The 17,995-nt window shown below is 34.6% G+C and overlaps 1 protein-coding gene across 3 annotated transcripts in view; it reads left to right on the top strand.

The window, feature by feature from the left end:
* The window catches only part of LOC148953990 (ferry endosomal RAB5 effector complex subunit 4-like), a 71,645-nt gene that overhangs the window by 18,496 nt on the left and 35,154 nt on the right, over positions 1-17,995 (top strand). For all 3 annotated transcript variants that reach the window (XM_089085724.1, XM_089085722.1, XM_089085725.1), the window contains exon 2: positions 577-773. In XM_089085724.1, the coding sequence (XP_088941850.1) occupies positions 612-773 (162 nt within the window). In that variant the 5' untranslated portion in view covers positions 577-611. The remainder of the gene's footprint in view (positions 1-576; positions 774-17,995) is intronic.

Here is a 17,995-nt window from a genome sequence, read left to right on the forward strand (position 1 = left end):
TTCTACTTGGAACCCTGTCTATTCGTTCCTTCAGCTGTAAGTAAAATTCATCTGAGTCACTGCCATCTCCCATCAACTGGTTATACAGGGGTTGTTTTTTGAATAATCAAACCTAAATCCAAATTAGCTCGTGGAAGAGAAAGTCTTTAATCTAGGTATGGAACAATTAATTTTGGATTATTTTGGCTAATGGCTTAGACTAGTCCCCCGCTTTGCGTACAAGACCAGTGGACATTGTCCGTCATGAGTCAACCCAAAAATCTCAATCATCCCTTAGTTCTATGGCTATCTGCCTTTAGTTCTGTCCTAGGATGGATGGAATATAGACTATTTATCAACAAGTGAAAATGATATTACTTGTATACAATCCTGGAAAACGCTTATGCCAGCTTTGCCTCTCGCTCAGACTATCTGTCTTGGCTTTATCTTCAGTTAGCCATGGCTTGATGACAACTTGTTTTTAATTCAAAAATAATTTTGAATTTGATTAAAATCTCTAAACCACTCTAAAGTTCAGTATAACAAAAATAATAATTATTTTTGTCTGTTTCATACTTAATTATGGTATCTTTTTAGAGAAGCAGTCATTTTTATTGCATTTGGACCTGATTATGGCCCCTGCTATTATTGGAAGAATGAAGGCCTGCTATATTGAAGAAGGAAGGGTACCACTACCTCCGGACTGCCACGAAAGCCAGGCAGCACCAGGACGGCCACCCCACTTCCGGCCTCCTATGTACTATGTCCAGAGGGATGCTTACATTGAAACTGAGGTAAAGTCCTCTTTCAGCTATTAGAGAACAAAATGTCTCTGAATTTGTGTGTTCTTTCTGTATCTTTGGGAGACAAGTACATACAGGAATGCGTTTGCTTTGTACTTTAAATTTTTACCACGGTAGAAGGCTGAATTGACCCATTCCTACATAAATAGGGAAACAGTTTTATGCAACTATTTTTCTTTTTTTCTACTAGTGAATGGTACGCATGTACAGGTGCGTATGAGTCTCAGTTGCGGTTAAAGATATGAAAAAAAGATATTTAGGTGAGATTAGTGGAGGCTAAAATTAGGTTCCCCTTGTTTTTACTTCAAGGTATACTTAAGCATTTGTGAAACATTGAAATAAGATTGAATATTGTAAAGACCTGAGTTTCGTTGTTTATTCATATTTTAAAAGTTAAGTTTTATCTTTTGAATTGCTCTCTTCTTTTTATTTCCTTACTGAAGATTTTATTTTTACTGAAGATGGAGTGTGACTGATAGTCTAAAACATCTACTATCTACTATTACCAGCTGTTTTTTAAATGACCTTGAGCCTGTTCAAGTTTATATTTGTTTGGGTTTTTAAGTATTGGGATTAATTTAGAAAAAAAATTTTTCACAAAAGAAGTTTTTCAAACAAAAGTAAAGAGCTGCATTAAACCTAAGACGAGCAAAAATCAAATCAAATATTAATTCGGGGTTAAAATGAGCATAAATCACTATCAATGAAGAAGTGAAATCCAAAATAAGTAGAAATTACAATAAGTAACAAGAACAGAAACTACCTCAAACAGGAGTTTAGTTAATTTTGACGGAAACTAGACGCTGCTCCGCCTCTCCTGGCGTCCATAATTTCCCCAACAGAAGTCTCCCATGATGCACGGTCATGTGCAACGGAATTGACATGGTATATCCATTCTTTGTCCCAGAGCCAACTGAAGAGGTGCAAACCTCCAAGCGGTTTTACGTCTTTTCTTATCATTGACCACCAGTCTTTCTTTTGGCCTCTACGGTAACGGTTCCAATTTTCAAGCGGATCTGCTTTAATAGCTGACTTTGGCATACATCGGTGATCTTCACGCCTTAGACAATGGTCCACCCACGCGAGCTGTCGTGTCTTTACAATTTCCGAGAGTGGGAACTCTTTTTTAAAGTGCTGTCATGTCTACTTATTGGATACTCGTTCATGGTGTTGGACGAATGGGATGTGACGGAGGCAATCGTGATCATAGACAAATTGATTTCTGCTACTTCGATCTTTGAACCCACGTTTCACACTCGTGTAGGAGAGTCCTTCTGACAATCGCTTCGTAGGCTCTAATAGTCGTAGTGAGGTTTATGCTTCGACACTTCCATGGGGATCTAGTGAAATGAGTGCATTACTAGAAACATTCCTTATTTTGAGCTACTACTACTATTACTACTAACAACCCACCGCAGCACCAAGCCGCCTGAGGCCAAAACAGCTACGCACGCTCCTCCATCCCAATCTATTCAAAGCCTTTCTCTTTACACCCTCCCAGGAAGTTCCCATTCCCCTTTAATCTTTCATTATGACATCCTCCCACCCCAACCACAAACGACATGCTTTCCGTTTAGCCCTTGACGGTTGGCTTAAAAGGACAATCTTTGGCAATCTGTCATACTTCATCCGCAGAAAGCGCCCAAGCCATCTCAACCTTTCTTTCATTATAGCCCTAGAAAGCAAGATTGAGCCGCACTTTTCGTACAGCCTTCTGTTTGAAATACAGTCAGTCAGCGGTGTACCTAGAACAATCTGTTGGCAATTTCTCTGGAATAAGGCAATTTATTTTTGCATCTTCACTTATTTCATCTTAAATTATTTTGAGCTGTGAGTTTTTGTGTCGTAACATGAACAAAACGACAGCAAATTATCTTATTAACCAAGATTACTGACAAATGAAATACAGATTGATAGATTATTGAGACTCAATCCTGAAAGTTTGAGCGACTTTTTATATATATAAAGAAATGTTTGAAATGCATTTTGTTTTCAGATAAATGCAAATGACGTTCTGGTCTTTGCAAGGCGTAAGGGGGGTTAGCCCTACTTCTGTTTGTGGTAGTTTCTCTAACTTGATTATTTATTGTAATTTCTGTTCGTTTTGAGTTTTACTTCTTTATTGATAGTGATTTATGTTTGTTTTACACTAGAATTGATCTTTTATATTATTTCCAGTTGCCGAGCTCTTTACTTTTTTGAAACCCTTTTTTTACGGAAAGGGTTTTTTCGTTTAATTTCTATTCATTTTTAGTTGATATATTGTCTATTGGTTAATAGAAGGAATATTTGTAAAACTATTTTTGGATTTTTCTTCTTAACAATCAAGATTTTGTCATGCTATTTATGTATCGGACAAAATTTTGCTACAAATCTTGATAATAACTGTACTATAGAACTTCGAATGGGTGGGCACGGTAGAACACTTCAAAAAAATGGATTGAAAATCTACTTAATTTTTTTTTACTTCTATGCAGTTGAAGCGATCCTGACCACCTTTTATGTTACAACTTAAGTATAGGCAAATGTTAATTGATTATCCCCCTCAACATGCCCTAAAATTTTGACTGGATTCTCTTACGCGTTCCTGAGATATCGCAGATAAACCCTTTTGACAACCTTGAATGTACAGTGTCTTTTGATTTAGTTCAACATCCCCCTCAAAATGTCCTGAAAGTCTTAACTAAATACCCTTAGCCATTGCTGCCATATTACTGACTCCCAACTGGATGCACATATTGTCCCTTGATTCAGTTCAACATACCCTAGAAGTTTCAACATAATTTCCTTAGAAATTCCCAAGGTGTTACAGAAACGCCGATTTGACAACCTGGATGCACATAGTTCCTTTTGATTTAGTTAAAAATCCCCCTCAACATGCCCTGTGAGTTTTAACTTAACCAACTTAACCGTTCACTAGATATCGCAGATACGCCCTTTGACAAACTTGGATGCACGTATTGTCTTTTGATTTAGAAAAGCATCCCCAACAACTTGCACTGAAAGTTCCAAAGTAATACCCTTAGCTGTTTGAGAAATATCACAGACGCCCTTTTGACAATCTGAATACACATAGCGTCTTTTTATTTAGTTTTACATCCCATTTAAATTTCCTCTGGAAGTCTTTACTTAATATCCTATACTGTTACTGAGCTACTGCGACTAGCCTATGTACCATTTTGACAACCTGGATACTTTTAAACTCTTTCGATTTAGTTCAATAGTTGTATCTGTAGACATTGTAGTAGCAGTGCCAGAATTCGTAGCAGTAGAAGTAGCAGTCACAGTCGCAATCGTAGCAGGAGTGGAAGTAGTAATAGTCTCAAAGTAGTCGCAGTCCCAAGCAGTTGCACTTCACAGTCGCAGTCACAGTCGTAAGTGTTGTATGTGTATGTAGTCGCAGTTGCAAATAGTCACAGTCGTAGTCGCAAGTTGTAGGAGTCGAAATTAGTCGCAGTCGCAAGTTGTAGGAGTCGAAATTAGGCACAGTCGCAGTTGTAAGTTGTCGAGGTCGTATTTGTGAGTAGTCGCAATTACAAATAGTCGCAGTCACAGGAAATTGCAATCACAGTCACAAGTAGTCGGCGTCTTCAATAGTTGCAGTCGCAAGTAGTTGCAATCGCAAGTAATGGCAATCAATAGTAGTTGCAGCCAGAGTTGCATCAAGTAGACGAATTCACACTTGCAACTAATTGCAGTCACAGGCAGGGGTAGTAACTGTGGAAGTTGTAAGTAGTCACAATCATTAGTAGTAGCATTTGCGAGGTCGTATTTTGCTCATTTGCGGGATTTGCGAGGTCCTATTTGCGATTAGTCATAGTTGCAAAAAGACGCAGTCGCAGGAAGTTGCAATCATAAGTAAACGGGGTCTTAAATAGCTGCAGTCGGAAGTAGTCACAGTCGCAATCACAAGTAGTTGCAGTCGCAGTTGCAGCAATTATTCGGGTTCAGACTCGCAACTAATTACAGTCAAGGCAGAGGTAATCGCAGTAGCAGTCATTAGCAGTTAAAATCACAAGTAGTCACCGTCACAAGTGCTCGCAGTTGCATGTTGTCACAGCCACAATGAGTAGCAGTCGCCAGTATTTGCAATCACAGTTGTAGTTGTAGGATTTAGTCACAAATAATTCCAGTCGCAATTAGTCATAGTCTTGGTCGTAAGTAGTTGCAGTAGTCTCAGTCGCAAGTAGTTGTAATCGCAGGTTGTCACAATCGCAAGTTGTTGCAATTGCTAGTAGTCTTAGGCACAATCGTAAGTGTTCGGAGTCGCAGTCACAAGTAGTTGTAGTCATGATCAGTCGCAGTCGTTGTAGTAGTAGTAGTAGAAGCAGGAGTAGTTTCAGTAGTAGGAGTTGTAGTAATAGTAGTATTCATATTGTGTCTTTTGGTTACTTCAACATCCCTCTCAACATGCCCTGAAAGTTTCAACTTATTGCCCTAAGCTTTCCCTGAGGTATTGCTGATAAGCCATTTTGACAACCTGCATGCACATAATGTTTTGATTTAGTTCATCGTCTCCCTCAACATTTCCTGAAACTTCCACTATTATAACCCAAGCCTTAGTAGTAGCAGTATTATGAGCATAGTGCCTTTTGGTTAGTTCAACTTCCCCCTCAACATGACTTTAAGGTCTCATCTTAATGCTCTAAGACTTTCCTGAGCTATTGCTGATACGACCTTTTGACAACCTGCATTCACAAAGAGTGTTTCGGTTTGGAATCCCCTGAAAGTTTCACATGAATACCCTTAGCCTTATAAATAACAATAGCAGTAGTAGTTGTACTAGTAGTAATAGCATGCATGTAGTGCATTTTGGTTAGTTCGAAATTCTTCTCAACATGCCCTGAAAGTTTCAACTTAATACACTAAGATGTTCTTGAAATATCGCTGTTACACCTTTTTGACAACCTGTATGCACTTACTGTGTCGTTATTCAGTTCAATATCCTCCTTGATATTCCCTGAAAGTTTCACCCTTATAACCTTGGTCTTAGTAGTTGTAGTAGCAGTAGTAGTAGTAGTAATAGTAATATAGACGTAGTGCTTTTTGGTTAGTTCAACATCCCCCTCAACATGGTCTGAAAGGTTGAAAGTCTGAGATATTGCTGATACGGCCTTCTGACAACTCACACACTCATGTTGCGTTTGATTTAGTTCAACATCCTCCTCAACATTCCCTAAGATTTTCACCTTAACATCCTTAGCCTTAGGAGTAGTTGTAGTAGTAGCATTGGTAATAGTAGTTACAGTAGTAGTAATATGCACATAGTGCCTTTTGGCTAGTTCAAAATCCCCCTCAACATGTCCTAAAAGTTGCAGCTTCATACACTTGGCCATTCCTGAGATACTGCTGATACCTCGTTGTGACAATCTGTATGCTTGATTTAGTTCAAAATCCTGCTCAACATTCTCTGAAAGTTCCACCTTACTACCATTAGCCTTAGTAATAGCAGTATTAGTGTTGCTAGTAGTAGTAGTAGTAGCAGTGGTAGTGGTATACTCATGGTGCCTTTTGGCTAGTTCAACATCCTCCTCAACATGATCTGGAAATTTCAGCTTAATACTCTAAGCCGTTTACGAGATATTTCTGATTCGCCTTTTCAGCAACCTGCATGCACCTAGTGGATTTTGATTTAGTTCAACATCACCCTCAGCACTATCTTAAAGTTTCACAATAATATCCTTGGTCTTTACAGTAGTAGTAGTAGTATGCACAAAGTGGCTTTTATTTAGTTCAACATCCCTCTCAATATGCCCCAAAAGTTTTCAACTTAATAGTCCAAGTTGTTCCCAAAATATTGCTGATGCGCTGTTTTGACAACACACATGCACATAATGTGTTTTGATTTAGCTCAACATCTCCCACAACATTCCCTGAAAGCTTCACCTGAATACCTTTTGTCTCTTTGGAGACCCAGGATAAAACATGCCCTTTTTTCCCAGTAACAAATCCTATATTTTAACAATGGACAGCTTGCATAACTTACAGTTCTTATCCCAAGGGCTGTGGGGGGTCATGTCATCCCCAGATGCAGAGTTATTCGACCTTTCAACGATGCTGAACAAAATGGTTATCTCAAAATTGTTAATGTATATCTTTGGGGAAATGGCAGCTAAACAAGTGTGGGGTTGGGCTGGGTGCCCTCCAATTACTTTTTACTTTGGAAAGAACACTAAAATTTCTAATTTCCAATCGAATGATCCCTCTTTGAAGTTTCCCTATGATCTGGGAGGGGGGTCATGTTATTCGCAGAGGCATAGTTATTGTATCTTTTAACTATGCTGAACAAAAGGGTTATTTCAAAATTTTGATCGGATGACTTCGGGGGAAAGAGACACATGGAGGGGGCTAGTTTCCCTACTTTGTTTTTGCTCAGTTAAATAGGGCACTGTAACTTTAATATCTGTTCGAATAAGCCCTCTCCCAATCTTCTAGGACCATTTGCTACGATTATCCTTTGGAAAAACAAACAAACAATAAAACAAATAAACACACATCCATGATCATTCTTCTGTTAAAAAAAAAATCTAAATTTTTGCAGATGAGAACGTGACACCTCTGCATTAAGGTTTTCTGATACGATGAACCTGGTGGTGTGATTTTCATTGAGATGTTTTGACTCTTAGAGGGTGTTTCCCCCCCCCCTCCTTTTTGAAAATTACGGAAATTTTCACAGGCTTTTGGCTTTTGGTGGGTAACATTAAACTTGATCAGTTTTATATATTTTTCATCAGAATAAAAGTCCCTTTCTTATGCTGTGTCTATTGTTATTGTTTTTTTTTTTTTATTTCAGTTACTATTTGGCCGAATTGCTCCTTACTTACAGTTCGTTGTCATGAACTGATAATCTGATTAGTTTGATAATCTTAATAGATGTATGAAAGCAAAATAAGATCTGTAAAGGGGAAGTTTTTATTGCCGAGAGCCTCTTTAAATAAAATATCAAACTATGGTACAGGAAATCAAGAGGACTGCTGTCAGTGAGAGAATAAGCTCTTTTTAAAAAAATCCTGAGAAATTTATCCCCTTAAATACGCGACTGCCTACTCTGTGTGCCAGCTCTTATTCCCCTTTTCTGTTTGAAACTCAATATTCATAGGCTTTTACAAAATTACTTAGCACGCTTTTTTACTCAGTGCACCGACATTAACAAATCACTGCCAAGACATAACCACATACGGCTAAATATTGACAGACCGGTGAAGCCAAAATTTTTCTCAACACTGGTTTGTCTTTCATTGGAGGTGCGCCGGCGATAAATTGCCACGGCGTCGTATTTACTATGATGATAATGAAGAAATTTAGCAGAAAATCTAAGGTTAAAAAACAATGAGGGTGAGGTCCTTTTGTGACCTAAAACATTAAATAAAAAAAAAGATCTTTGTGAAATATAAGAGATGTTCTTGAGAGAAATGTTTGAGGTTTAAAAATGAAAATTCGGCCCTTCAGGGCTTGTAATGGATTCATGCTCTTTTATATATATAATTAAAAAAAAAACTTACCGGAAAATAAGTTTTTCAAAGAAAAGTAAAGGCCATTTTAAACTTAAGCTCAGCAGATACTGTGGTAACGTGATTTTATAGTATTTAAGTGATGTAGTGGTAAATGCCTTTTATTCTCCCTTTATAGGGGAGAAAAACTATTAGCCTTAGGTAATTAAACTTAAGTAGCGTGCCGTAGGCTATGACCAGACTAATGCGGCGTACCAGCTGGGTATTTTCGAAGGACTAAATGTAGATTGAAGAGAGGTTGGCTATAACACAATACTTTTATTACTTATTATTTACTTTTATTAAGTTAACATATAATAATACCAGTTATATATATTCTACTGGGACTGGCTGTCCCAAGTAGATCACAAGTCTCAGAAAACTACAACAATGTAGAATAAGAAACTTGGACACTTACAATGATCCGACAAAATTCCAAGGTATTTCTAAATCAATGGACCAGAGGTCAGTCCGGCATAAAGTTAGTATCAGACTACCCCTTCCCATAAATTGTATCTTTCATACATTTTTATCAACCACACCTTCCTGGATCCGACCGACACAATAGCTAGGAAGTGGTGATTCTCAATTTCCCGTTAAGCAGAAACTTGGCAGGATATATTTCTTATCTTAATAAAAAGTGGTATTTCGAAGCTTTGTATTTGTGTCTTAATATATTTTTAATAAATTCCAAATTGACTAAATTAGAAGACTTCACCCCAATGCTCCTCGTATAAAGTAGATTTGTCCAAAAATGTCAATATAGAACTTTTAAAAACAACTTAGTTTTGTTTACAGCTATTATGCTCCCCTCTTTGAGTCAGTGTATGCACATAAATTCAATGGTTTTCCCTGGGATTATACTTTTTGTAAAATATAGGCCATGTTCTTTGTTTTGTCAAAGGATTTTAATTTCAAATTCATCCTTGTTTCTCTTTTTCTCTCTCTCTCTCTAAGAGTAGAAAATACTCTTTTTACCCTTTTTCATATGCATCTTCTATTTTAGCTTGACCCATAGTGGCTCAAACCTTATTTTAGCTATTCTGCTGCATTTAGATTTCAAGTTATATTATAAACGTTTATGAATTATTTGAGATTAAATTTAATTCCCGTTAATAATTTAATTTATCTGTGTGATGTGGTTGATATACCGTTTATTTTTCAGGATTAGAATATGCCTTGGATAAATTACACATAACAATTTTGGTTTTTAAATTTTCAAATATTTTTTCACCACAGAGCATTTTCATGTATTTCAATAATATAAAGCTTTTGCGGCTATATAGCACATTCTCTAGGCCTAAATTAAGTTCTGATTTTTATCTCATTTCACGATGAATTGTTAGCAAAGTTTTTAATACTGCATAGAGTTTCCAAAATATTAGTTGACCAGGTATGGTTTGGTTTCTGATTGTATGAGATGTTAGTACCAGGTTACATTTGAACTGACTTCAAATTTTGCTACTTTCCAAAATGCGTCAAAAAATTATTGAAAAATGGATCCGAAAGGATGTTACGACAAATTTTATTTCCAATAAAAAGCAAGGCTGTATCTAAAATAAATATTCACATTAGAATACACATAAAGCATAATTTGTTACCTATGTATAGTAAAAAGTAACACTCAATTTTGTAAAGTTTAATACTTTCAATTACTTTTCTCTACTTTTAATTACTCCGAAGATAATATGCCGCTTGAATCGAAACATTATGTTTCTTGCTGGATTATTGTTTTTAAACTTAATACTCAACGGATTATTTTACAATAAAAATATATATACGTTGCCTCGAAGTCAAACATATATATATAACATTGAATCACTAGATAAAACTTAAAGTAAATAAAAACATAGTATATATATATATATATATATATATATATATATATATATATAAAAAAAAAAAAATATATATATATATATATATATATATATATATATATATATATATATATATATATATATATATATATATATATATATATATATATATATATATATATATATATATATATATATATATATATATATATATATATATATATATATATATATATATATATATATATATATATATATATATACACAAGCATTGTGTAATAGCTTACACAAGTATTTTTTAAGTCACAAAACTAGATAGGATATTTAACTACTGGTTAAAACTTAAAGCATTTAAAAAAATAAAACACGGTATAGACTAGCATTGGAATTATTTCCAATTAGTGTTTTGTTAATTGCTTATAAAGGATTAATGTAGAATACTTCTTGAATGCTACAAAAAGCAAAATAAAAAAACAAAAATACTCAATATTTTAATTCACTATGTTTACATGGATAGTTTAGGTTATGTATATATATATGTATTAACAGAAGTTATGTGGATACATAACTTAATTGTTAAAAACAAATAATAATTATATACGCTAATAATTTACTTAATCACTGCAATATTTGTTCTTTTTACAACTTTTAAATATGTCCGTCATGACTTTTATCTGATAAGTCTTAACTGCAATTTAAAATATATAAAAGAAAATCAACCCTAACTAATAGATTTATACACTATAATTTAGAACTGTGATTAGCCAAGGGCTTGGCAATAGTTCATATAACAGGATTTTGCTATTAAAATTTACATATTTACAATTTTTTTATATGATAACAATTCCATATTTATAAAGGGTTTTCAAAATATCTTTTGTTAGCACTATATAACTTTTCCTTATACTACTATATACATTTTCTCATCTTTGTTTTACAACTTTGGTTCTACTTCGAACCAACTGTTACATTAACTGTCGATAGCTAACTATATGCCTGTTTGTTTATTCATACTTTTGTGCTTTTTAATTCTTTTCGAATTTTTTAGGCACTTGAGACAGTTTTATAACGTTTTGTCTGTAATCCCTTTTTTTCAGCTTTAATGTCCTTTTGGGATAAGGCTCCATTTACAGCTTAGATCTGATAAGCTAAAAATTTAGCTATTCGTCTTTTTACCTGTTTTGGCACTCTCAATTGACTCGTGCCTGCACCCTGAAGGTTTGCTTACCAGGGCTGCCTTCTGGTAGCTCGTTACAACGTTTCTAGGTTCTCTGTCATCAGCTACAGCTAAATGGACTATTATGAACCTGCACACACAATAATTAATTATTTATAGTATAGCCACACTTTTTTTGATTTGTGGACACAGTTTTCTCTTGGGCTATTCCTTTATCAAACAAAGTGGCCCTTCTGCAGAAAAATAGCTTGCCTTCATGGGTCACAGTAATTTATTTTTGACATACAACTGACAATGACTATTTTCACTTTAACTTCCCAACTTTTAGTGGTCTTGTCTTTATGCCATGCTAGTCATTTTTTCGAAAACGACTCCCCCATAAGAGAGCATAATTTCTCCGGTCTACTTGGAGCATTTCTCCAATATTTCTATTAATCTCGGCCCGAGTTGACCACTGTCACGGTGGCTCCGTAGTATTAATGCTACTTATTTTGTACTTATTTAGTACAATTTTCTTACTAGTCTCGTTCGGTCAGTTCAATATGCACGTATAACAGAGTTTAACTGACTCCATTCAATTTCTTTTCCTTTAATTTCGTCTTGCTATATTTTTAACTTGAACCCTTCTCTTTTTTCCCTTATTTTTTTGATTATTTACTTCAATGAAGCCTAATGGTTTTTTTCAAGCTTTTTTCAGCTTTTTCGGTATTATAGGTCTCTTCTAAGCTTATATTTATATGTTTCATGTTTTTTTTCAATAACTTTTACAAGTTTTTATGCTGATTGCCCTTTTATGGTCGAATTCATTATCTCCTTATTTTTAAGAGGTGGGGGAGGGGGTGTCTATTGTCGCAACCTGTATTTTTTTTGAAATTATTTAAATTATTCCGTCCGAAAATGTTTGTGTTAGAAAAGTACTGTATTTTTCAGCAGATTTTTGGAGCACTTTTAGCTAGGTTTTTGGCGCGACATAATTGCCTTAATCGTGACAGGATTTACTTCAATTCATCAGCCTTAGGAATAGTCAAATGAAAGCTACATTTTTTTTATAGACACATATAAAAACAATACATGTCACGAACAGTTTGCACAAATACGGCTATTAATGTGCACCCTTATCGCAAAATAATGTATTAAACTAGCAGCTTGTTTTCTTATTTAAGGTGTCTCCAGTTTAATTTTTTTTCTTTTAAACAATAATTTGTCCTATTGAAATGCAATTTTGGCGATGATCTGGTTGTAAATGTTTTTCAAGCTATAATATTTATAACTCTAATTTCGACCTTAATTATTACGTCTATAAAATTCTAAAATATTTGGCAGATTTCATGAAGGAACTAATCTCTTTAAAGCAGAAATACTCTTCTGATAACGAATAATTGGAACAAAATGAGAAGCCTTCTGTTCATTTTGAATTGTTCGTTTCTTTGGCAATGTGATAGTTTAAAATTTTGTGCTTAAATAAGTGAGTTTTAATGTTAAATAAGTTCCCGACTTGTGAGGATGGCTGTGGGAATTTGGGGTAGAGTATACTTTAATCTCTGCCCTGCTCGCAGCTGTCTTGATCTGTTGGTGAAATTCTCCGTTTTGTGTCAACATCTGTCTGAGGATTAATGAAGTTATTTTTGGAGTTTTTTATTTCTTTAAGGATATAATGACTTTTCATCCTTTTTCGTAAGTTTTATCATAGCTTTTTTTCCACTTATTTTTTTTCTATTTTGTCTGTTCGACTAAACTGTTCTGATTTGTAATTATACTAGACTTGAGGATGATTCGTCATTGAGTAACCGTAAGAGTGGACCATAATTATCAATATTAGCTATCCCAAAAGGATGCATTGCCTTCTCTGTTTGTCCTAATGTGGGCTTATATTCTATGTAAAGAAACATAACAGTTTTCAAACACTGGCTTGTTTTACATCTACATGGCTCCAAAGCAGCCATGGTTTAAATTCAAATTTGAGCTTTTTTCTGACTGAGTTTATAGAGCTGATTCAGAATTGGTACGTTTTTTAACACCGTGATCTAAATGAAGGTTCTCTGTGTAGGGATAGAAGACCCTTTAGAGATAAAGCCCCTTGTTTCCATTCTTTGTGATTATTGTTTTCTCTCACCGAATGTCTTGCCTTATGCAAACTTCCTATCACAGTTGGGTAACAATTCTTTTTTTTGCTTCCTTCGGCGCCTTTTACTAAGCTTCCACATTTGTTTTCTTACTTATAAGGTTACTTTTCTCTTTGTTTTTTCATCATTTTCCTCAAGTGCTTTCATTACAAATTTATATATCTTTTCCTTCCCTTTGCTTGTGAAACTACAAAACTAACCTAGTATTCGGATTAGCTTTAACCATTTTAATTCTATTGCTTATTATGTCGTAAAATGCCATATATTTGAAGCTTCTCTACTCCTAAAACACTCGGAAATGGCAGCTTCCAACCTATAATTATTCGAACCACAATTTATGTGTTTCCTTTGCTAAATTGTAGCAGCGTTATCCTAGAACATTAAGTCTGTAGCCTGTACTTGTAGTAAGGCTGAATCAGGACCCTATTTGCTACTATTATGCCTAAAATTCTTCAGTTTCTACCAACGTTTCATCGGTTCAGTCAGATTTTTCTTTACGTAATATCTTTTATTTTATTATTTTAATTCGCGGTACAAATACTTTATTATTTAGTGATATACGGCACTACTAGATTTTATTTATTACTAACACTAAGAAAACTACTAATTATACACTTACTTCTACTTGCTAAAAACTAGATATTGTATTTTTTATCCCTTTTTAGAATTCTTAATTGAGCCTTTTTTCATTTTATCTGTTTTACCCTAATCTTTGAGGGGACACAAACATATTTCTAATAGTCCAATTTTAAGCAAAGCTACTCGAAGATTTGCTAATTCGAGCGCCGCTAAAAAAGAAGTCAATTTGCTTACCCCTTCTGATAAAGTCATTTTTATTTTTTTTTTATTATTTTGTAACCTTATTTAGTCTCCTCGGCCCAGTTTTTTGGCAATGCCACCAGTTGTGGTAACGTGATTTTATGGTATTTAAGTGATGTAGTGGTTAATTTTAGAAGTAGATTCTCCCTTTATAGGGAAGATAAACTATTGCCCTAAGGTATTTAAACTTTGGTAGCGTGCCTTAGGCTATGACCGAACTAATGAGGCGTACCAGCTGGGTATTTTGGAGGGACTAAATGTAGATTGAAGAGAGGTTGGCTATAACACACTACACTCAGTTAAGTTAACTTTTATTCAGTTAACATATTATAATACCAGATATATATATTCTACTGGGACTGGTTGTCCCAAGTAGACCACAAGTCTCAGAAAACTACAACAATATATAATAAGATACTTAGACACTTACAATAATCCGAAAAGATTCCAAGGTAATTCTAAATAAACGGACCAGCGGTCAGTCCGGCATAAAGTTAGTTTCAGTCTACCCCTTCCCATAAGATGTATCTTTTATAAATTTTTATCAACCACACCTTCCTGGACCCATCCGACGCAATAGCTAGGAGGTTGTGATTTCTCAATTTCCCGTTAAGCAGAAACTTTGCAGGATATGTTCCTTATCTTAATAAAAAGTGGTATTTCGAAATTTTGTATTTGCGTCTTAATATATTTTTACTAAATTCTAAATTAACTTAATTAGAAGGCTTCACCACAATACAAATACCTGTTAAAGTTTAAACTCAAAACGACCTGAAATTACTATTAAAGAATAAATGAAACCCAAAACGAACAGAAACTAAATAAACAATCATAGCAAAAAACATACAACAAGTAATAATATAAATGAATAAATAGATTTTAAAGCGAGTAATGCTTAGATTGAATTTGAAAATCAAGCTTAAAAAAATTAATATTTTTCTATTGAAATGTTAATGAAACTTAAAATGAACAGAAATTAAATAAACAATCAATGCAAACAAACATAAAATAGATATTAATGTAAATTAATAAATAAATCTTAAAACGAGTAAAACTTAAATTGAATTGGCAAATAAGCTTGAAACGAACAAAAATCAATACAAACAAGAGTTTGGGTATCACCTCCCTCTCTCACTGTAAAAGTCTAAAACCTACTGCGTCATTGGGGCTTTACTGACAACCAATTTTATGACAAATATTTTCTTTTGTACCTAATATTGAAAATAAACATTACAATTATAGTAACATTTTGAACTGATGAGCTTTCAGCAATTAATATCGTTATAATCAAATATTCAGTTTAATTTATTAGCTCTTTTTAAAATTGTTCAAGACGAATATAGTTTCACTACAAACAAGTGTTTGGATACTGCCTCCTTCCTTAGCTGTAAATTAAAACCAAAAGCTTACTGCGTCATTGGCGCTTAACTGAAGATGAATTATATTACAAATATTTTCTTTTCCAGTTCTTACAGCATTGAAAATAGAAATAAAATTACAGTGAAATAAAGTCTTGAACGGATGTATCTTTAAACAATTAATATCATTATAAATCAAATATTCAATTTGATGTTGTTTATACTTTCCAAGACTTTTTAAGACGTATATAGTTTTCAGTAAAGCGCCAATGACGCAGTAGGTTTTGGACTTTTACAGTGAGAGAAGGTGATACTTAAACTCTTGTTTGTAGTGATTTTTGTTCGTTTCAAGCTTGTTTTGCATATTCAATTTAAGTTTCACTCGTTTTAGGACTTATTTAGTCATTTATAGGAATATCTATTGTAAGTTTGTTTGCATTGATTGTTTATTTAATTTCTGTTCGTTTGCAGTTTCATTTATACTTCAATAGGAAAATATTTTTTTTTGTTTAAGCCTGATTTTCATATTCAATCTAAGCATTACTCGCTTTAAGATCTATTTATTCATTTATGTTATTACTTGTTGTATGTTTTTTGCTATATTGTTTATTTAATTTCTGTTCGTTTTTTTTTTTTTTAAATAATAGCTAACTCAAATTTTTTATCAGATGTATTTGGGGAAAATGAGATAGAGGGGGGGGTCTAGTTGCCCTCCGATCACTTTTGACTCTTAAAAAGGGCACTAGAAATATTGATTTCCAATTGAATGAGCCCCCTTTGAAGTTTATACGACGACCCCTACTATATGAAGTGCCTCTGGGAAAAGAATAAATGGAGTGTTGGGGGAGGCTAGCTGCCCTCCGATCGCTTTTGACTCTAAAAAACTGAACTAGAACTTTCAATTTCCAATCAAATGAGCCCTCTCTGAAGTTTTTAAGAGCATCCTTTCAATAAGAACTATATATTCCCCCTGAGCATAACTTACAACGCCTGCCCTCGGGCCCTGGGAGGCTGTGTCGACCCCGGAGTTTTCGTTATAAGGTCTTTGAACTATTTTAAAAAAAGGCTATCAAAATTCTTATCGGGTGGGTTTGAGGAAAAAAGGGCGTGGATGGAGGGGGGGGTACGTGCCCTCCAATCTCTTTTGACTCTTAAAAAGTGAACTAGAACTTTCAATTTCCTATCAAATGAGCCCTCTTTGAATTTAATACGAGCATCCCTTCTGTAAGACCTATATATTCCCCCAGAGCATATCTTACAACGCCTGCCTCCGGGCACTGGGGGTTGTGTCGACACCGGAATTTTCGTTATATGATCTTTGAAGTATTTTTAACAAAATAGCTATCTCAAAATTTTTCTCGGATGTTTTCGGGAAAAGGGGGTTTTGGGGGGGAGGAGAGCTGGTTACCCTCCGATATCTTTTGACGCTTAAAAAGTGAACTAGAACTTTCAACTTCCAATCAAATGAGTCCTCTCAGAAGTTTATCCGAGCATTCCTTCCATAAGAACCATATATGCCCCCAGGGCGTTATAACCCTTGCCCTGAAAACTGTGGGGGGAGTGTCGTGCTCAAAGATATAATTTCCAGAACTTTAAACTAAGTTGAACAAAATGGCAAAATCAAAATTTTGATTGGATGTGTTTGGGGAAATGGGGAGCTTGGAAGGGGTGTTAGTTGCCTTCCAATCACTTTCGACTATTAAAAAAGGAGCTAGCCATTTAAATTTCCAATCGAATGAGCCCTTTCTGAAGTTTTTACGACAGCGTATTCTATAAAAACCTTGTATGCCTCAAGGGAAAACTTACAATCCTTGCCCTGAGGGCTGTGGGGGGGGGGGGGTTGTTATCCTCAAAGACCTAATTTCCTGAATTACTGTCCCTGAATTACCGTCCCTTGACTTGAACAACAAGAGAAATATATTGGCTTGAAAATCAAGAAAAGTGGCTGAAACACGATATTCTGCATATGCGGCCTTCTTTTTCTTTATTTTCTTTCTTTTCCTCCTCAAATAGATTGGCATTGGAACATCGTAGAGAGTTGTTTAATGGCTCATTTCATGTGGCTGAAAACCTTTTGTAATTAAACATTTTTTTTAATAAAATCAATTTTTACGACAAACTGCATTTTTCTATAACACTGTAGTAGCTTATGCTATTAACACCAGGAATTTGTCACATCTACGTGATTTTGTAATTAATAAAAAATATAAGAAATTAAAAACAATATTTTTGCAAAGAACTTTACCATTATAAAAAGCATGTAGACATAGTTATGGAAAATGCATTAATTTTTTTTGGGGGGTGGGGGGTTAACAAAAAATCTGATTTGTCACCTGAAACTAGAATGTAACTAAATAGAGCATTTTAAGCAGGGGCTTTTCTAGCCAAAATGTTGGGGGGGGGGGAGTGATTGATTTAAAAGACTG

This window comes from Artemia sp. Qi Xiang Cuo, chromosome 3 (assembly GCF_049724085.1).
Source record: "Artemia sp. Qi Xiang Cuo chromosome 3, ASM4972408v1, whole genome shotgun sequence".
Classification (NCBI taxonomy): Eukaryota; Metazoa; Arthropoda; class Branchiopoda; order Anostraca; family Artemiidae; genus Artemia; species Artemia sp. Qi Xiang Cuo.